General features: G+C 37.3%; 1 protein-coding gene across 4 annotated transcripts in view; it reads left to right on the top strand.

Moving 5' to 3' along the window:
- The first annotated feature begins 1,176 nt into the window (after positions 1-1,176).
- Positions 1,177-22,574, top strand: part of LOC148003728 (uncharacterized) — a 204,748-nt gene continuing 183,350 nt past the window's right edge. The window contains exons 1-2 of one of the 4 annotated variants that reach the window (XM_087568160.1): positions 1,353-1,587; positions 4,644-6,094. In XM_087568160.1, the coding sequence (XP_087424286.1) occupies positions 1,382-1,587; positions 4,644-4,683 (246 nt within the window). In that variant the 5' untranslated portion in view covers positions 1,353-1,381 and the 3' untranslated portion in view covers positions 4,684-6,094. Of the gene's footprint in view, positions 1,588-4,643; positions 6,095-22,574 lie in introns of those variants that run through there. The other 3 variants (XM_087568158.1, XR_015629129.1, XM_087568159.1) reach the window with 3 other exon arrangements.

Genomic DNA, 22,574 nt, shown 5'->3' on the forward strand with positions numbered 1-22,574 from the left:
CTGTGCACTTAGTTTTTTGATTATTATGTGAATGGAGTATTTTCTTTTCTAGTCCAATCTGTTTGGTGTTCTATAGGGTCATTGTGCATTTATGGCTATCTCTTTCTTTAGTTTTGGGAAGTTTTCTTCTATGATTTTGTTGAACATGTTTTCTGGTCCTCTAGGTTGGGAATCTTTTCTCTGTTTAATTACTATTTTTCTTAGGTTCGGACTTTTCATCATGTCCTGATTTCCTGGATGTTTTGAGGTAGGAGATTTTTATGCTTTGCATTTTCTTTAACTGTTTTGTCAAAATCATCTATGGTATCTTATAAGCCTGTGATTCTGTCTTTTATCTCTTGTATTCTTTTAATGATGCTTGTATCTGTAGTTCCTGATTTATTTGCTAAGTTTTCTATTTTCAGGTTTGCCTCCATTTGTGATTTCTTTATTGTTTCTACTTCAATTTTTAGGTCTTGAACCATTTTTGTTCAGTTCCTTTACCTGTGCATCTGTGTTTTCCAGTATATCTTTAAGTGAGATATTTATATTCTCCTTAAAGTTCTTTATTACCTTCATGATATGGGATTTTAGATCAGGTTTTCAGGTGTGTTGGGGGTATTCAGGGATGGCTGTGGTGAGAGAACTGGATTCTCATAGGACTAAAACATATTGGTTTCTGTTGTCGATGTTCTTGTACTTGCCTCTTGCCATAGAGCTGTCTCTGGTGTTCATTGGCCTGGATGTCTCTTTCTGGAGCCTGGCTCCTGTGTTCCTGGTTGGCAGCAATATTAATAATAAGATTTCTAGGAAAAGAGACATGCCTAATGAATACATTGGGGCAGAATTATATAATAACAGCTGTATCTCTGGGCCATTGTTTCTTGGGAAATGGCATGTTTCAAAGAGGGTGTGCAAGTCAAATAAGAAAATGTGAATACACAGTGCTCATGCTATAGTTTCAATTACGGAAAGCTTGAGAGGATATCAATTCATGGTGTCCTTCAGAAATTTGATTTTGCTTAAAGTAACTGCCTCATACTTATTTGTCATTTCAGGCAAAGCCTTCAGAATCAAGTCATTCATAGCAAGAGAGAGACATGCTATTGATGGACAGGCATAAGCTAGGGGTTCCTGTAGAGGGCCGCAATACGTTCACCACCACTAGATGGCGCTGTCTTCCACTGCGCCCCACGTGGTAGGTCAGGATAGACTCCGCCATTACAAGATGGCACCAACCTTTGCTGCGCCAGCCGGCCCCCCCTTTCAGGTAGTTAACTGTGCGCATGTGCAAGAGTGCCTTCGTGCCAGGTCTTTGCCCACTCTGGGGCGTGCCTTATGAGATCATGGGTAACAACCAATCAGGTGTGGGTGCGCTGCACGAGGGTTTTATAAGCGCACCATGTTGGCGCGGCGTGGCTTTTCCTCTTCTAAGATTAATAAAGTGGTCACAGCAAGGATTTCTAATGTCCTCGTGCTCCTTGCCGGCGAAAAGTCGCGCGCGGGACATTTGGTGCCGAGAATCCGGGACACAGAAAGCTACATCATCGCCGGTGCCAAGAGGAAGCCTCCGTTTCACGGAAGAAATCCAGAAGCTATGGAATACAGGTAAAAAGAACTCTGAGAGACAATGTTTAGCCCTGATCTGCTCCAGCTCAGTCCCCTGCTGGACGCGGCAGGTGCCGCTATGGTTGCTCTGGCAACCCTCGAGTTGTTTCTATTGACCTTTGAGTTTCTAGCTACCGCCAAACGGCGTCAGAGGTCGCGTGGGAACTGCCCAACTGTAAAACCAAAGCGGAGAGTGTTGGGGGAAGGGCGAAAATCGTCAGAAACAGAGGATAGTGAAAAGTTGCAACGAACTGATCGATCTCAAGCACCAGGCCCCCCTGTGGTCTTACCACCGCCAGGGGTGAAAAATTGGGGAAAGAATGCCCCGAGTGAGAAGGGAGGAGGTAAAAACAGTATTTTGGGAGAAAAACTTTGTCTTAGTGCTTATGAAAGGTGTCATTAAGCTCCCGCGCCGGCTCTGGGGACGCCGTGGCGTCCGGGCGCTGATGAGACAGCTTTACAGAGTCATACTGATCAGATTTGATAGAGGCAGACCGCCTGAAAATTTATTCAGGAGAATCAAACAAAAGGACATCTCAGTGCCCGTGCACAGCCTGATAGAGTTAATGTAATTGGGTTGTGAGTAAAAAACTCAGGGCTGTGTTTCACTTCCATACCATTGGCGAATGTCGATCGTACTGCTCAGATAATATCTCTCAGTATCTTACAGAAATTGGGTTTCAACACGTTGGTGGACTAGGCCAGGAATTGAGACAATCCATCGCCCATATCAGCTCCACTCGAGTGGATAGTCGCCGTGAACACCATCTGGCTTTTTCCCCTCTTTGTCTATTGTTTGTCTCTGGTGCACCAGGATGTCCCCATCTCTGTCAGTGTATGTCTGTGGTTTTTGTTTCTCGTTGTCTAAAAGTTTTATGTTTCATGTTCAAAAGAAAAAATGGTAAAAACTTTATCTGCCGGTCGTGCACACCTTGACTTGGTTTTAACTCGTTTCAAAAAGGAACAAATGAATAATTGTGCGTCCAAATGTAAGAATTGACAGTCAAACTATGTAACATAATAGATAGACCTGGGGTGCCTTGGAGAATAGATTGTTTGTTGGAGGTTGAGTTTTGCTTTCCAAAGTTGTGGCTTGCCCTGAAGTTATCTGTATTCTAATGCTAATTTCCACTGCCCAGAGAACAGCTGCCTAGTCACGTACTCAGAATTCAGGTGACCTCGTGGCTGTGTTCTGGTGTTACAAAGAGAACTTAAAGATTGTGATCTAGGATTGCCAGTGTTACATTGACTAACTCAAACTTATTTTTAATTAAGGAAAAATCAAACAGGTAGAGATTGTTACAGGATTTATAAAGGATTGATGAGGTTTTAGAACTCGTGAGAGCATTACAGCCAGTTTCCTTACTCCAACTGCCATTTCAAGACAGATTTAGAGGATTGATTTTATACAATTTGTTTTCATCATAACAATTGTGAATTTTCATTTCGTGAGCTTGCTTATAATTTTTGAGAGCCCATAAAGTGATATCATTAAAATTTTTACTAAAGAATGGCTAATAGCCTTATATTATGTAATTTTGTCGCTTCTTCAATGTAAGAAGTTAGAACTTTAATCTTTAAGTGTATATGAAAATTTTTACTACAAACCTTTGCTCTCAAAATGAGCTTTATTTTAATATTTGGGGAGTAGCTGTTACACTACTCCAGAAAAGAATATTTGAAGCTAATTTTAAGCTTCTAAGGATATGTTAATTGACTAAATATCTCACCTTACCAGAGGACTTAAGCCTTCCTTTGTTATCCTCATTGGAGATAAAGCTTCAGTTGTGTTAATACAGAATTATAGACTAGAGTCATGGAAGTATTTTAAAAAAGAAACCTGGTAAAACATATCTTATTCAACAACAATTAAATTGGTTATTACAAAATACTGATATTTGGCCTATCACATATACAAATCTCAGACAAAATTGATAATTTTACTCTTTGCATGCTTTTGTAGTTCCTATAAATTTGTGCATGCAACCCATAGGAAATGAGCTTACTATATTTATAGGTGGTTCATCTAATGAAAAGGCTACATATGATTGGATCACTTGTTTATTCTCTTCAGTTTCCCCTGCTTTAGCACAGATTATTAAATTACGTGCTGTAGCCACTGTTTAAAAAAAAAAAAAAACAAGCTTTTAAGTCATATACTGATAGCCAATGTATGGCTTATGGTTTACAGTTGATTAAAAAGTTTCCCTTTTTAGATACTACTAGCCCTCAAATTATACAATTACTTAATGCTATATTAGAGGCAGGTTTTCTACTTAAAATCAGAGTGATTTCAGTGTGAATTGTCTGACAACTCACTGTCCTTTCAGTGCTCTGGCTCAGACAACCAAACAAAACCATAGACCCAGCTCTTTGAAAATGGTAATGGAGTTGATAACACACCCTCACGAAAAGAGGAAGACTCCATTTGTTTACTTTCAACTCCCAGCCTCACCCTGCCAGCTCAGAGATTTCTAGTAAGACTGAATCTGGACAATATTTACAAGATTTGACATTTCTAATTAATGCTTATGTTTAGGTAAATAAAGTTTGTGAGGTGCTAGAAAAAAGGCTTAGTGGTTAAGAGCACTATATACTGTTCCTTTATAGGACATTTAAAAACTCAAACTGGATTGCCTGGGCTCCTTAACAAGGGAGGACAAGATTCCAGAGAGATTATAGGCCTTACATAAGAACAATTAGTGAAAAAAAAATCTCATTCTTTATATATTCAATACAATTATGCTAGAGACAATAATTTGGTATACAAGTCAATTTATAAATACAAGTGCTCAGTGTCCTCAACTTAATCCTCGAGGACTTACCTTAATAAATAATATCTTTACTATATCTTAATAAATAAAAAGGGGGAGTTATCCCTGTATGCTAAATAATGCTCCTTTTATTTCAATTTTAAAATTATGGATGCCAAAGTTTATGGCACCCTACAACTAGGCATACTCCTGCCTAGGTGAAATAGAGAGATCCACTTATTGACATGTTCCTGTCCAGATATTTTATATGGGGAAGAGGGAATGTTTGTTTTTTTTCTACAGGATGCTGCAGGAGTTTGCCAGCTGCCTGAGTGTCTGGTGAGACATGCTGATCCTGGGAGCATGAAGATTCAGCTCTCGTGGTTCGGGTCCCTGGAGTCATTCCTCTGCCCTGAGAGGAAGATAGAAGATGCCCCTTCATCCTTTGTCATCACAGAGATTTTGCCGTTGCTGCAGTCAGTGTTACCGCTGTGTGTGTTCCCGTCCCATTGTGGCCTACACTCAGACTCTGTACACTGCTGCTTCCTGGAGAAGACTGGACTCCAGCTGTTACCCCTGTCCTTTCATTTCCCTGGTGACTCTTGCTGCCTTAACTGGTAACTGGTGTTGTCATTTTACAGACTGTAGCTTCACAGAAAGCCACCTGTGTAAAGCTACAGTGACTGGAGAACTCTGTCCTGGTTATACAGATCTCAGAAATGGTTCCATTGTTTGCTGGTTGTTCCAGAGAAGAATGACTGATCCTGAACTGTCCTGGAAAAGACCTTGACACTTTCGCTGCTATTGTAGCAGCCATTACTGCTGCAGACATTGTGTCTGCAGTGTCTGGAGTTATTCTCCCCCAATCTATTGTTAGACAAGTACAGTGGGTGAACTTTCTGGAGTAGTTACTAACAATTGGGAATTCAAAATTTTATTATAAGAGCAGCTTGACCACGGTCCTTGGTGGTAACAGCTGAAGAGGACCATATGAGGTGCCCACTACTTATCGGGAGTGGCTCTGTTTGATGCAGCCCTATGCTGTGGATCAGTATTCATACCATGGTTGGTTTACAAACTCAGATCTCAACAGTAACGTGACAAGGCCGTTATCACTCAAGCTCTTGTGGCCATTGTACAAAGGGCCTCACCTGGAATTTGGTTATCTTGTTCAGGATTTACTCTGTATCTGAGTTCCCTGCTCCTGCACCCCATGGATCTGTGGGTCCATTGCACTGGGAGGAGAGGGATACTCTCTGTATCTGAGTTCTCTGCTCCTGCACCCCATGGATCTGTGGATCCATTGCACTGGGATTGAGAGAGACTCAGTGTTCCTTTGATCAGCCCTTGCACATCGCTGAGGTTTCCTCATTGCATGCGATAGGGTGATCATTTCTGCTATAAAATTATATAAATTATAAGGGTGAGATGTAGAGGGCCACAATACGTTCACCACCACTAGATGGCGCTGTCTTCCACTGCGCCCCACGTGGTAGGTCAGGATAGACTCCGCCATTACAAGATGGCACCAACCTTCACCGCGCCAGCCGGCCCCCCCTTTCAGGTAGTTAACTGTGCGCATATGCAAGAGTGCCTTCGTACCAGGTCTTTGCCTACTCCGGGGCGTGCCTTATGAGATCATGGGTAACAACCAATCAGGTGTGGGTGCGCTGCACGAGGGTTTTATAAACGCACCATGTTGGCGCGGCGTGGCTTTTCCTCTTCTAAGATTAATAAAGTGGTCACAGCAAGGATTTCTAATGTCCGCGTGCTCCTTGCCGGCGAAAAGTCGCGCGCGGGACAGGTTCCCACTTGTCTTACCCAAGAAACAGAAGCATTTACAGTCCTTAGACACCAGATGAGATTAAGTAACATACTGCCAAAAGAACTTAGTTTCCAATTGCCACATAGAGAAAACTGCATAAATATTTTTCTTTTCTCTTGCTTTTGATTCCATTTTTATTATATATTTTATTTTTTGAGATGATAGTATAAATACACAACCCGCTCACTCCATTTTATTCCTCCAAACCAACAAATACACTCCTCTTTCTCTTTCAAATTCATGAACTGTTTTTTTCATCCTATATAAAATTATTTTTGGGCATTAATTTGAAAAGTTACAAAAAATCCTGAATTTTCAATAAAAGAAAAAAAACAGGGTTAGTGAGACAAATATATCTACTCATATTAATGTAATTTTCTTAGCATGACTTTTTCTTGAAAGAAATCTTTATAAGTATGGTATCATAAAAGCTAATTAGGCAAAGAAACATTTAGCTAAATGGAAAAAAAATATTGACATGACAGCTGTGATAATCAATGAAGAAGACATTTACTAATACAGACACATATTTGAATGATTTTGTTCCTCTGTCCTCTTTCCTGAATATGTGTTTGTGTGCGTGTTTACTTATACATGTAAAAGTATGTATGTTTCAGTATATATGCGGAGGTCGGAGGACAATTTGTGTGAATTAGTTTTGTTCTTTCACTATGGGCATATAGACAATAGAACTAACAGATTATCAAGCTTAGCTCTAGTTGCATATTTGTTTATGTAACAGTCTCTAAAAACATTTTAAAATTTCAAAAATAAAACACTGCAAATACATTTATTTCATATTCAGTTTATTTATAAAGTGCATCTACCTATCTAAGTCTTTAGAAGCATCTTTTATTAAAGTTAAATTTCATTTTTTAGATATATGCTGGTATATTTCTTGAATGTAGGCATTTGTGTGGTGTATTCCTTCTACCGGTAAAGTTCAGAAGAGAGCATTGTAATTTAAAGAACTGGGTTTTAAGTTTTGTTGTTTAACACCATGGTGGTGCTGAGAAACAATTTTGGATATAGGACAAAATTAAAAGATATTGTAGAATCTAACCTGCAGACACAAATTTAAAATATAGAAATAATGGTCATTTGCTACTAAGGTCTCAGAAAAATATTAGAAGGTTTATGAAGCAGGAAAATTATAAATGTGAGCAAATAAGTCATTCTTATATTGTCTATGGAAGAGCAGCAATATTTAACTTCTGAAACATCTCTATAGCACTTCTAGAAAACTTTTGTGTACAATATTTGCCATGCCTCATCTATATCACAAAGTATTTATTTTCTTATTCTTTAAGTCTTTTTAATTTTATCATTCTTGGATATTTTATGTATTTACATTTCAAATGTTATCCTCTTTCCTCCTCTCATGCCCCATCCCACATCCCCCTGCTTCTATGTAGATTCTTCAATTCTCACCCACTCACACCAATGTCACCTTCCTGACATTACCCTACATAGTGTAAACAAGCCTTCCCAAGGACTTTTACTCCTGTTGATGATGGACAATGCCATCCTATTCTATATATGTAGCTGAGCCATGGTTCCCTTTATGGTTGGTGGTTTAGTCCCTGGGAGCTCTGGTGGGGTTTGGTTAGTTGATATTGTTGTTGTTACTATGATATTGCAAAGCCTTTTCAGGCGTTTCTTTAAGTCCTCCTTTGGGGTCCCTTTCTTCAGTCCAATGGTTAGCTGCAAACATACGCATCTGTATCAGCAGGGCTCTGGTAGAGCCTCTCAGGAGACACCTATTTCTGGTCAGCAAGCAATTCTTGGTGTCAGCAACAGAGAATGGGTTTGGTGGCAGCATATGAAATGGATATCCAAGTGGGGCAGTTTCTGGGTGCCCTTACTTCAGTCTCTGCTCCATTATTCATCCCTGTATTTCCTCCCACGAGTATTTTGTTCTCCCTTCTAAGAAAAAAATGAAAAATCCAGACTTTAGTCTTCCTTCATCTTGGAATTTATGTGATCTTTTAATTTTTTCATAGGTGTTCCAAGCTTTTGGATTAATATCCACTTATAAGTGAGTGCATACCGTGTGTATTCTTTTGTGACTGAGTTACCTCACTCAGGATGATAATTTCTTATTCCATCTACTTGCCAAAAATTTCATGTAGTCATTGTTTTTGTTAGCTGAGTAGTACTCCATTGTATAAATGTACCACAATTTCTGTATCCATTTCTTTTTGGAACAACATCTGGGTTCTTCGCAGCTTCAAACTATTATAAATATGAGTGCTATGGACATAATGGAGCATGTGTCCTTGTTATATATTGGAGCATTTTGGGGTGTATGCCCAGGGTGGTATAGCTGAGTCCTAGGTAGCAGTACTATGTCCAATTTTCTGAGGAATAGCCAGACTGATTTCCAGAGTAGTTGCTCAAGCTAGCACTCCAACCAACAATGGAGGAGTGTTCCTCTTTCTCCACATCCTTGCCAGCATCTGCTGTCACCTGAATTTTTGAAGTTAGTCATTCTGACAGGTTTGAGGTCACATCTCAGGGTTATTTTGATTTGCATTTCCTTGATGACTAAGGATGTTCAACATTTTTTAGGTGATTCTCAGCTATTCACACCTCAGTTGTGAATTCTTTGTTTAGTTCTGTACCACATTTTTAATAGGATTATTTAATTCTCTGGACTCTAACCTCTTGAGTTCTTTGTATATATTAGATATTAGCTCTCTATCAAATGTAGGATTTGTAAAGATCCTTTCCCAATCTGTTCTTTTGGTTGTCATTTGTCCTATTGACAGTGTCCTTTGCAAATTAATGAGATCCCATTTGTCTATCGATGAACTTAGAGCATAAGCCATCGGTGTTCTGTTCAAGAAAAATTCCCCTGTGCCCATGTGTTCGAGGTTATCCCCCATTTTTCCTCTATTAGTTTCAGTGTATCTGGTTTTATGTGAAGGCCCATGATCCACTTTGACTTGAGCTTTATACAATGTGATAAGAATGGGTCAATTTTCTTTCTTCTACCTGCCAGTTGAACCACCACCAGTTGTTGAAAATGCTGTCCTTTTTCCATTGTATACTTTTAGCACCTTTTTTTCAAAGACCAAGTGACCTTTGTTGTGTGGGTTCATTTCTGGGTCTTCCATTCTATTCCGTTGATCTACCTGTCTGTCTCTCTACCAATACCATGTGGTTTTTATCATGAATTGCTCTGCAACACAGATCGAGGTCAGGGTTGGTAATCCCCCACAACCCGAAGTTCTTATATAGTTGAGAATAGTTCCTATGTCTGGGTTTTTTGCTTTTCTAACTGTATCTGCAAATTGTTCTTTCTAATTCTAAGAAGAATTGAGTTAGAATTTTGATGGGGATTGCATTGAATCTGTAGATTGCTTTTGGTAAGATGGCCCTTTTTAACATATTAAACCTGCCAATCTTGAGCATGGAATATCTTTCCATCTTAGATTTTCTTCGATTTCTTTCTTCAAAGACTTGAAGATCTTGTCATACAGATATTTCACATGCTTGGTTAAAGTCACTCCAAGTATTTTATATTATTTGTTACTATTGCAGAGGGTGTCATTTCCCTAATTTCTTTCTCTGCTTGCTTATCTTTTGAGTAGAGGAGTGCTACTAATTTGTTTGATTTAATTTTATAACCATCCACTTTGTTAAAGTTGTTTATCAGCTGTAGAATGTTCTCTGTTTAAATTTTGTTCTTTGACCCGGTATGCACAAATTTTATTGAGTATTTTTGCATTGATATTAATAAGAGAAATTGGTCTGAAGTTCTCTTTCTTTGTAGGGCCTTTGTGTGGTTTAGATATAAGCATAATTGTGTCTGCAAAGAACAAATTGGGTAGTGTTCCTTCTTTTTCTATTTTGCAGAATAGTTTGAAGTGTATTAGTATTAGGTCTTCTTTGAAGGTCTAATAGAATTTTGCACTAAACCTATCTCATCCTGGGCTTTTTTTGGTTGGGAGACTTTTAATGATTGCTTCTATTTCTTTAAGGGTTATGGGACAATTTATATGGTTTATCTGATGCTGATTTAACCTTGGGTCCTGGAATCTTTCTAGAAACTTGTCCATTTTTCCAGATTTTCCAGTTTCATTGATTATAGTCATTTGAAGTAGTGTCTGATAATATTTTGAATTTCCTCTGTTTCTGTTGTTATTTCTTTCTTTTCAATTCTGATTTTGTTAATTCAGGTATTGTCTCTCTGTCCTCTGGTTAGGCTGTCTAAGGCTTTATCTATCTTGTTGATATTCTTAAAGAATCAGCTCCTGTTTTTGTTGGTTCTTTATGTAGTTCTTTTTCTTTCTACTTGGATGATTTCAGCTCTGAGATTATTTCTTGCTCTCTACTCCTCTTGGGTGAATTTGCTCCTTTTTACTCTAGAGCATTCAAGTGTTCTGTCATGCTGTTAGAGTATGCTCTCTCCAATTTCTTTTTGGAGGCACTCAGAGCTATGAGGTTTCCTCTTACCACTGCTTTCCTTGTATCTCATAGGTTTTCTTGTATTTTGTGCCTTGATTTTCATTAAATTTTAAAATAGTCTTTAATTATTAGCTCTTCCTTGACCAAGTTATCATTGAGTAGAACATTGTTAAGCTTCCATGTATATGTGGGCTCTCTACCTTTTTTTCTTTTTTGTGTTATTGAAGTTCAGCCTTAGTCCATGGTGATCTTATAGAAGACGTGGGATTATTTCAATTTTCTTGCAATTAGTAGGGCCTGTTTATTTATTTATTTATTTATTTATTTATTTATTTATTTATTTATTTATTGACCAATTATATGTTCAGTTTTTGAGAAGGTATCATGAGGTGCTGAGAAGATATATGTTTTTGTGTCAAGTTCAAATAATCTATAGGTGTGTGTTAAATCCATTTGGTTTGTAACTTTTGTTAGTTTTACTGTACTTATTTAGGTTCTCTTTCCACAATCTGTCCATTGATAAGAGTTGTGTGTTGAAGTACGATACTGTTATTGTTGTGTGGTACAAGGTGTGTTTTGAGGTCTAGTAAAGTTTCTTTTATGAATGTGGGTACCCTTGCATTTGGAGCCTACATGTTTTAATTGAGAGTTCAACTTGGTAGATTTTTTAATTTAATGAGTATAAGGTGTCCTTCCTTATCTTTTTTGAAAACATTTGGCTGAAAGTCTATTTTATTTGATATTAGAATGGCTACTCCATCTTGCTTTTTGATACCATTTACTTGGAATATTTTTTCCTAACCTTTTAGGCTTAGGCAGTATCTGTCTATGTCACTGAGGTATGTTTCATGTATGCAGCAAAATGTTGAGTTGTGTTTATGTATCCATTCTGTTAGTCTATTTTTTTGGGGGGGGGTAGTGAATCCACTGATGCTAAGAGATATTAAGGAATAGTGACTGTTTCCTGTTATTTTTGTTCTTAGAAGTAGAATTATTTTTGTGTGGCTATCTTCTATTGGGTATGTTGCAAGAAGATTCTTTGTTTCTTTTTCTATGGTGTACTTTTTCTCTTTATGTTGGAGTTTCCCCTCAATTCTTTTTAAGGTTGGATTTCTGGATAGATATTTTGTAAATTCTATTTTGTCATGGAATATCTTGGTTTCTTCTATGGTGATTTGTTTTGCTGGATATAGTAGCCTGGTCTAGCATGTGTGTTCTCTTAGGGTCTGTATGACATCTGTCCAGGATATGCTATATATGTTGAACCATCCCTGTATGTCTGGATGAAGCCTACTTGATCATGATGGCTGATCATTTTGATTTGTTCTTTGATTTGCTTTGCGGGAATTTTATTGAGTATTTTTGAGTTAATATTTATAAGGGAAGTTGGTCTGAAGTTCTCTTTTTTTTGTTGGATCCTTGTGTGATTTAGATATAAGCATAATTGTGGATTCATAAAAGAAATTGGGAAGTGTCCCTCCTCTTTCTATTTTGTGGAATAGTTTGGACAGTATTGGTATTACGTCTTCTATGAAGGTCAAACAGAATTTTCCACTAAGCCTTTCTGGTCCTGGGCTTTGTTAAATTGGGACAATTTAATAACTGCTTCTATTTCTTTAGGAGTTGTGGAGTTGTTTAGATGGTTTATCTGTTCCTGATTTAGCATTGGTACCTGGTATCTGTCTAGAAAATTGTCCATTTCACTCAGCTTTTCTAGTTTTGTTGAAAATATGTTTTTTAGGAGGATTTGATGATTTTTTAAAATTTCCTCATATACTATTGTTATGTCTCCCTTTTCATTTCTGGTTTTGTTAATTCAGATACTGTCTCTGTGTCCTCTGATTTGTTTGGTTAAGGTTTATCTATCTTGATTTTCTCAAAGAACCAGCTCCTTGTTTTGTTGATTCTTTGGATAGTTCTTTTTGTTTCTACTTGGTTAATTTCAACCCTGACTTTGATTATTTTCTGCCATCTACTACTCCTGGGTGTATTTGCCTTTTCTTGTTCTAGAGCTTTTAGTTGTGCTGTAAAGCTGCTACTGTATGCTCTCTCCAACTGATGTTAAGATATTATAAAATAATAAGCAAAAGTGATTGTTACTTTCTGTTATTTTTGTTGTTATAGGTGAAATTATGTTTGTGTGGCTATATTCTTTCAGCTCATTGAGAGAAGATTGCTTTCTTGCTTTTTTCTAGGGTGTAGTTTCCCTCTTTGTGCTGGAATTTTTCATCTATTGTCCTTTGTAGGACTGGATTTGTGGAAAAGTATTATGTAAATTTGGTTTTATCATAGAATATCTTGGTTTCACCATTTATGTTGAGAGTTTTCCTGGATATGATAGCCTGGGCTGGAGTTTGTGTTCTCTTAGGGTCTGAATGACATCAGCCCAAGATCTTCTGGCTTTCATAGTCTCTGAAGAGAAGTCTTGTGTAATTCTATTAGGTCTGCCCTTATATATTACTTGACATTTTTTCCTTACTGCTATCTGGTTATCTCTGATGTCTCTGACTGGAGCTTGTCCTTCTTTTTTTTTTTTATTTATTTATTAACTTGAGTATTTCTTATATACATTTCGAGTGTTATTCCCTTTCCCGGTTTCCGGGCAAACATCCCCCTCCCCCTCCCCTTTTTTATGGGTGTTCCCCTCCCCATCCTCCCCCCCCTGGTTGCCCTCCCCCCAACAATCTAGTTCACTGGGGGTTCAGTCTTAGCAGGACCCAGGGCTTCCCCTTCCACTGGTGCTCTTACTAGGATATTCATTGCTACCTATGAGGTCAGAGTCCAGGGTCAGTCCATGTATAGTCTTTAGGAGTGGCTTAGTCCCTGGAAGCTCTGGTTGCTTGGCATTGTTGTATATATAGGGTCTCGAGCCCCTTCAAGCTCTTCCAGTTCTTTCTCTGCTTGTCCTTCTCATGGGCCTATGAGCCTCAGAGACTGTGATCTTTGGAGTGAGAACATTCTTGGCAGACCAGCTTTCTGGCCTAAGCTTTTGTGTCTGAGAGCTGTGGGACAGTCCCTCTTCTGTGTGAAGATATAGACCAGAAATGTCCTATCCTTGGTCCCCTTGAGGTCCCCATGCCCTTTTGTGCTCTTCAGGTGCTGGGACAGTCAACGGGGAGTAAGGTTCTCACCTGTGGGCTGAGGGCTTATTAGTGAGAGTGGTCCTAGCAGACCAGCTTTCTGTGGACAGGCTTTTGTGTCTGAGGGCTGTATGAAAATCCTAGCTCTGGGTGCAAATGAAGACTGGAAGGGCCCTGACATGCAGTTCCTGAACTCCGTGCTCTTTCGGTGGATCTCTCTTTGGATAGTTAGTAGAGAGAAAGTGAGATCCTACCTGTGGGCTGTGGACTTAGGAGGGAGAGTGCTACTGGCAGACCTGATCTGCAGTCAGGTTTTGTGTCCAAGGGCTGTGAGAACATCCCCTAGCTCTGGGTGCAGATGCATCTATATATTTTTAATATAGTTAAAAATATTGTCTACTTAACAAAGTATGATAAAGTTATGTGATTTTATAGTGGATTGAGAAAACATTCCTTAGCCAGAATTGACTTCTTTTATTTTGTCCAGTATTTGGACAATAAAGTGAATGTAAGTTCTGTTTTGAAATATCATGATGGTTGTTTAAACTATCATGCAGTTTAGATATATGTTGAATACCAAAACATCCTACCACATACCCTTATGTTTACATTTGTTCTTTTACATTTGTTATGATGCACAGAAATAAAGATATTTATTCAAACAATGATACAATATTTGTCCAACATGGCAATTTGTATTTTGTTCATACTTGACATTATTAAACTTTGTTTTAATTGATTAAACTACTGTGCAAGGGCTTTAAAATAAAATTTTAAATGTAACAGCTTAGTCAAGATCAAATTTTATAAATTGAGTTCTACACTCAACAGTACTTAGCTGTTGTTTAACAACAACAAAGGGAAGTCTACCAAAGACAATCAATTATGAAGGTAAACCAATTTGAAAGAAAGTAAATTTCGAAATGTTTGTTTGTGCATACTGGCCATGTGTCATGGCTAACCTGAGGCAGTCCTGGGTTTTGCACACCGCTTATGTGTAATTTTTCAGTGTACTGTTTTATTTTCAAATGACCTTCTCTAGATGATAAATTATACAATCGTCTTAGCTACAGGATATAAGGACTTGCAAATGAGAAGAATCAGTCAAGAGCAACTCAGAGACTGGCAAGCAGAAGGGTCACAGCTGTCTAAAAAGAGAACAGTCTTTATTTTTTAGATTACAGCTCCAAAATATTTTTAAATATTATTTGAGAAGCTATTCATGAACCAAACTTCCTTTCAAAATGAGAAAGATTCAAAAAATATACCAAATAAAACTGAGGAATTTAGATTATATAATCATAACAATATTTCTAAAATAGTGTAAATAATTCAAATTATTTTTATATAGCATTGTTTAAAAAGTATTTCTTTCAACTCATTTTAACAAGAAGGTTCTATTAAAGGCTAAAAGAAGTACCATTGCTTGTTTTGTTTTACTTCTTTAGCTTTTGGAAACTGGATCTCACTATGTAGCTTTGAGTTGCCTGGAACTGTTCATATAGACAATGCTAATCTTGAAATTGAACAGCTTCTTTTTCCTGATTGTTGGGATTAAAGGAGGGAAACACTTAGCCTAGTAACAATTATTATTCTTATAAAGAAGAATACCATGTACTTTATTATCCAAGTCAGGATTCTTGAAAGGGAAAAAAGAGTGTATAAACTTGATTAACAATTAAGCCAAGAGAATGGTGTGGATGGAAATGAAGTGAGGTTAGAATGATGGGGGATTAAAACCATTCTACATAGAGAGGGTCCACATAAATCTCAGTTCATTGAGCTCGCTGCATATCCCCATCAAATCTGAGCATAATCCCCAAATCAATGCCTAAATCTTTGTGTTCTATTTAAAATATTTATGTCTGTTCCATACTCCCAAGCAGCATTGTATAAGACAATGGAATCTCAATCTTTTAGAAGGAGGCAGGAAAATAGGACAAGTTGGAATGCTAAGGTCTGGCACCCTGCCATCACTTGGCAATTTCCTATACAGGGTTAAAGTAAAATTGATTATATTTCAATAAAAATGCTTAATATGATATTTTTGCAAAATAAAAATGAATCAGTAAAGTAAATTAAGCTCACTAAGAAATTGATGGATAGAATTGAATTTCACTGTGGAGATGAATTTGTACCATGTGATGAATATAGATATAATAAAAGTATTTCTTAGTGTGATTTAGTGACAGTTTTGCTATTTTGGTATTTAATTATATGATAAACCTTTATGAAATATAAAAATTTCAGATTAAAAACTAAAATTGTCCAAGGATCGGTGAAAAGACTTGAAAGATGATAAAAATCAAAGTTTTTGTGAATTATGTGGTTTCATTAACTCAGGAATCTAACAGCACAGTTAATTTTAGTAAGGAAGCATAGTTTAAGCAATAGCAGATACTGACTTCCTTACTTATCTATTATTTCCATCTCAGCTAAGTAGCAATATGAATCTGATTACTGGACATTATTGTAGATCTGTTGCAAAAAACATTTGAGGTCACAACGCAATAGAAGAGAGAAAACCGAAAATGGGGACACAATAGTCCTTCTATATCTAGGATTCTTCTGCAGCATTTGATTATATGTGATGGGTTTTCAGCTAAAGAGACACATTTGTTCTTTTTATTGGATACTTTTAATTTACATTTCAAATGTTATCCCCTGTCACAGTTTCCCCTCCAGAAACCCACTATCTCCCCCAGCTTCTCTGAGGGTTCTCCCCAATCCACTCACCCATTTTCTCCCTTCTCCCCATCCTGACATTCTCCTACACTGGGGCATCAAACATTGAAAGGACAAAGGGCCTCTCCTTACACTGATGCCCAATAAGACCATCCTCTGCTGGAGGCTGTAGCCACAGGTTCATCTCTGTATATACTTGGGATGGTGGTTTAGCCCCAGGAAGTTCTGGGGAGATCTAGTGTATGGTTGGTTGATATTATTGTTCTTCCCTCAGTTGCCTCAGACCCTTCTCTAATTCCTCCATTGGGGAATTCAATCATTGGCTGCAAGCATCCACCTCTGTCCTCTAAGGAGACAGCTATATCAGGCTTCTGTCAGCATGCACTTCTTGGCATTATCATGCTTAAATTCTATTTGTATCTCTAGAACTATTATTTCTCTCTAGATGACAGACATGTCTTGCCCTGTGCCCATAATTTTTCATTGTATGCTTCCAGCAAGGATTCCTGCTTAAGTTGGAGAAAGAAATATTCAAATAGCTTTAGTATATTCTGGCATCCACTGGGTAGTGCCTTCCCGGTGAAGTGGTATGACCCTGGACTGCAAACCCTGATCCTGTCCCACATATAACAAAGTTGCAATCTCTCCCTGGATCTCTCTTTTTGTCTCTCTATTTCTCTCTGTTCCAACCACTTTCTTTTCAGTACCTCTTTTGGTTTTTCTACTCTCTCTCTCTGTCTTTGTGCCACGGAGTAGTAATAGTCTTCATCATATGCATTTGACAGCTTAGTTACTACATTCACATGCGGTCTCCCTCCCTCCACCTATAGTCTCTAAATAGTCATTTATTATCTATTTTTTATTATCTTATTTTGAGTATGCCATCTGTGTCTTATTTAGGCTTATGTAAATCTGGAGAATTAAATGACTATATTATGGGAAAGCCTCCTTTTTTTTCCTTTAAAGCATCCGTTTGTTCATATTGTTTTCTGCACTCTACTTCTGACTTACCTTTTGATAGATGAACACTTGGGATCCATTCTTACAAGACAGTGTTATAATCACATCCTTAGTGGTGGCATCCTGTCTAAAACAGAACAGTGTCATAAGTAGTGTATTCTCAAATAAAGACAACAATCTATAATCATTTGCATTCCATAGCTATAACACAAAAAATTTCTAGGACATAATGTTGAATTTTCCAATAATTAATTTTAGATAGGTTTGTTCACAAAGCCATATATACACCTAAGTTGCTTTTCTGATTATTTGAAAGATGTCTTAAGATGCCATATCTCTATTTTTTATTTTACATTTTAAATTTCATCCATTTCCTGTTTACCCTGTCCCATCTGCCTCTCCTTGCTTCTATGAGGATGTTGCCCCTCCAAACCACCCACTCCAATGTTAACATCCTGGAATTCCCCTAAACTAGGGAAACAAGTCTTCACAAGACCAAAGAGTTCTCCTCTTATTGAAGCCTGGCAATGCCATCCTCTGCTACATATGTTACTGGAGCCACAGATCCCCCTATGTGGTTTAGTCCCTGGGAGCTCTGGGGTGTTCTGGTTGATTGATATTGTTATTCTTCCTATGGGGTTGTAAACCCCTTCAGTTTGTTAAGTCTTTTCTCTAACTCCTCCATTGGGGTCCTGTGCTCAGTCTGATGATTACCTGCAAGCATCTTAATCTGTATCAGTAAAACTGTGGCAGATCCTCTCAGAAGACATCCATATCAGGCTCCTGTCAGCAAGCACTTCTTGGCATCAGCAATATTGACTGGGTTTGGCGGTTGCACATGGGATGAACCCCCAGGATGGTCTTTACTTCAGTTTCTGGTCCACTCTTTGTCTCTCTATTTCCTCTGCTAAGTATTTTGTTTCCCCCATAAGAAGGACTGACACATCCACATTTTGGTCTTCCTTCTTCTTGAGCTTCATTCATATGGTCTGTGAATTATGGGTATTCCGACGCTTTGGGTTACTATCCAATATCATTGAGAATATACCATATATGTTCTTTTGTGACTGGGTTACTTTACTCAAGATGATTTTTTCTAATTACATCCATTTGCCTAAGAATTTCATGAATTCACTGATTTTAATAGCTGAGTAGTACTCCATTGTGTAAATGTATCACATCTTCTGTATCCATTCCTCTGTTGAAGGACATCAGGGTTCTTTCCAGCTTCTGGCTATTATAAATAAGGCTGCTATGAACATAGTGGAGCAGGTGTCCTTGTCATATGTTGGGGCATCTTTTGGTTATATGCCCAAGAATAGTATATCTGTGTAATCAGCTAGCACTGTGTCCAATTTTTTGAGGAACCACTAGACTGATTTCCACAGTGGTTGTACCAGCTTACAATCCCACTAAAAATGGAGCAGTGTTCCTATTTCTCCACATCCTCACCAGCATCTGCTGTCACCTGAGTTTGATCTTAGCCATTCTGACTGGTGTGAGGTGGAACCTCAGGGTTGTTTTGATTTGCATTTCCCTGATGACTGTTCAACATTTCTTTAGGTGCTTCTCTGCCATTCAATATTCCTCAGTTGAGAATTATTTATTTAGCTCTGAACCCTATTTTTAATAGAATTATTTGGTTCTGTGGAGTCTTACTTCTTGAGTTCTTTGTATATATTAGATATATAATGCCCTCTATTGAATGTAGAATTGGTAAAGATCTTTCCCCAAATTGTTGGTTGCTGTTTTGGTCTAATGACAGTGTCCTTACAGAAGCTTTAAAAATTTATGAGGTCCCATTTGTCTATTGTTAATCTTAGAGCACAAGCCATTGATATTCTGTTCAAGAAAATTTGTCCTGTGTCTATGTATTCAAGGCTCTTCCCAACTTTCTCCTCCATTAATTTCAGTGTATCTGGTTATATGTGTAGGTTGTTGATCTACTTGGACTTGAGCTTTGTACAAGGACATAAGAATGGATCTATTTGCTTTCTTTTACATGGTGACTACTGGTTGAACCAGCATCATTCGTTGAAAATGCTGTCCTTTTTCCACTGGATGGTTTTAGTTTCTTTTTCAAATATCAAATGACCATAGGTGTGTGGGTTCATTTCTGTGTTTTCCATTCTATCCCACTGATCTACCTGCCTGTCTCTGTACCAATACCAGTTTTTATCACCATTGCTCTGTAATACAGCTTGAGGTTAGGGTTGGTTATTCCCCCAGAATTTCTTTATAGTTGAGAATAGTTTTCACTGTCCTGTTTTTGTTTTTTCTTAATCTAAATACATTTGCAAATTGCTCTTTATAACATTTGATGGGGGATTACATTGAATTTCTAGATTGCTTTTGGGAAGATGGCCATTTTTTTACTGTATTAATCCTGCCAACCCAAGAGCATGGGAGGTCTTTCCATCTTCTGAGACCTTTGATTTCTTTCTTCAGAGTCATGATGTTCTTGTCATACAGATCTTTCACTTATTTGGTTAGAGTCACAGCAAGGTATTTCATGCTATTTGTGACTATTGGGAAGGGTGTCATTTCCTTAATGTCTTTCTCAGCCTGCTTATCCTTTGAGTAGAGGAAGGTTGCTGATTTGTTTGAGTTAATTTTATATCCAGACACTCTGCTGAAGTTGTTTATCAGGTTTAGGGTTTCTCTGTTGGAATTTTTTGGGGTCATTTAAGTATAATATCATATGGTCTGCCAATAAGTTCAAGGAGAAGACAGAGCAGAGTGTGGATTCTTCAGTACTTCTTAGAAAGAGGAACAAAATACTCACAGGAGGAAATGCGGAGACAAAGTGTTGAGCAGAACTGAAAGAAAGGCCACCCAGAGACTGCCACACATGGGGATCCATCCCACATACATTCACCATACCCAGACATTATTGGGGATGCCAGAGGTACATACTGATAAGAACCTGATATAGCTGTCTCCACAGAGACACTGCCAGAGCCTCATAAATACTGAAGCAGATGTTCCCACTCAACCATTTGACTCAACAGTCATAGAATCAGGGAGAGGAGGAGTATGGGATAGGGAGTTTCCTGGGAAATGAGATAACATTTGAAATGCAGATAAAGAAAATATCCAATAAAAAATGAAAAAAATGAAAGGAATTGAGACCCTAGGCAAAGGGCAGCATTATTTTGACACAAAAATGAGCAAGCTACCTTTCAGGGGAAAAAAAAGACATGTAATAAACACAAAAATAACAAATGAATGCAAAGAAAACAAACTTATAAAAACCAAATTATCTCTTGTTTTATACAAATTTAATGTCTACTTTATTTTTATAGTACATATATTTAGGAAAAAAACTCACAAGGGAAGGATGCTGCATTATTCATGTGTCATAGTGAAATTGCTCCTGCAAGGGAAGCATTATTGAGATCATTCTCTAATATCATCCACAGAAACTTCGATGAAAGTTCATGACAGCACTGTAATGAAGTCAGCACCACTGCTCACACTCATGCAAAGTGCTGACTTTACTGAACTATTTAACACATTTGGAATGAGAGGTCATCTGTTCTATGATTTTAGGATCTGCTGTATATTAGCTACTCAGAATGGGAATGCATGCAGTTTGTGATCATAAGGTAATTTAGGCAACCTCCCCTTGAATGTAACCATGGCAACTATGATGTTGACAGATCAGCAGTATGTGGCACACTTGCTGAACCACCCATCCATTATTTTATTCTCCTTTCCTACTGCAAAATCCCAGAGACAAACATGGAAGGACAAACTTAGCATCCTTATTACTGTCCTGTTATTATTTGAACATCTTTGAGAACATGACAATTTTTAAAATAAAACTCTTCAGAAAAGTGACTATACATTATTAGTAAATTTTTAACTGTAATACAGAATTCTTCTGATCCTGTTCTTTCAAAACCACTGTGTGTTATTCAGGTTTCATAGCAGAAAAATCCTCTATTTTGAAGACATTATGGCAAAAACAATATTTCATTGAACATTTTATGTTTATATCTTATACAAAAATGAATAAAAATGACTAAAATTTGCAAAAAATCAATTGAACAAATATATTATCAATAAATGAATCCATATTTCAAGCATGTTGATTATTTTTCTTTTTAAAAGATACTATTAAAAACTCACTAATAACTAAGCTGGCTTCTAAAGCTAAATTTAGTATTCTATTTCTTGCAAATGTAGATTGTAGTCTCAGCTCAAGTGCCACAGAGACAACAGGTCGCCTCATAGTTACTAGCAAGCCAGTCCGATAAATTTGCTGAGTTCATGACAAGGGAGAGAAAATGTATTCAAAAAAATGTGGATGGTGCCTCAGGGATAACACCAAAGGCTGTACTTTGAGACCACATGCATGGACACACACCCATGTAGAAGTTACCCAAACACAGAGGAGCATATACATACACAACCACTTATGAACAAGCATACATATGCACACAAACACAGAGAATTAATCATTTTAATTGATCTTAAATAGTTGATGTATGTATGCTTCTACTGATGCCCACATAGGAGTAACTTTCAGATTAAGTACACTGAATTGTATAGTATGGGGAAGATAATGTTCCACTTTTCTTTTCTGGATTATACCTCGGTAGCGTTCATACTCACATACTCCTGAATGTGCATGGAATAAAATTCTTTTTTAAAAATCTCTGCAACTTTTAGAAAAGAAGACAAAAATTTTCCTTACACTGGAATAGAAAATGAATGGAAAGAAAATCATGTTAACCATAAAAAAGTGCAACTTGAGCTTCACGCCACCAGAATATTCTCTTCATATAACCATAGATTTCTGCATGAATATAGAAGATATAGTAGGTAAAACCACAAATATATGCGCACATATTTCCATAGCTTGGACTACAATAGTACAAAATGGCCATCCCTTGATATAAATCAGAACTATGTCCTCTTAAATCAAGTAATTTGATGTAAACATATTTTCTAGAGGGCACATTTGATTTGCAATGAAAATTTACAGTAAGGAAAGTAAAACCTGTGCCTTTCACGACATATGTTTTTAAATGTACTCCAAAGTAAAAATTTTAGGTAAGCTAAAAAATAAGCTTAACTTTAAAATACAAATAAAGCAGAATACTATTTTTAAAACCAAAGCTACTATTATAATGCTTTGTCTAATGAAAATGAAATATAGACAATACTTATTTTACATATGTTGTCAGTTAAGATTTATGTTTAGTTTTTCTATTCACACCTTTATGTATAATTAGCAAAGGATATCACCCTGTCTCTATTGCA

This window comes from Rattus norvegicus, chromosome 9 (assembly GCF_021556685.1).
Source record: "Rattus norvegicus strain SHRSP/BbbUtx chromosome 9, alternate assembly SHRSP_T2T, whole genome shotgun sequence".
In the NCBI taxonomy this organism is placed as follows: Eukaryota; Metazoa; Chordata; class Mammalia; order Rodentia; family Muridae; genus Rattus; species Rattus norvegicus.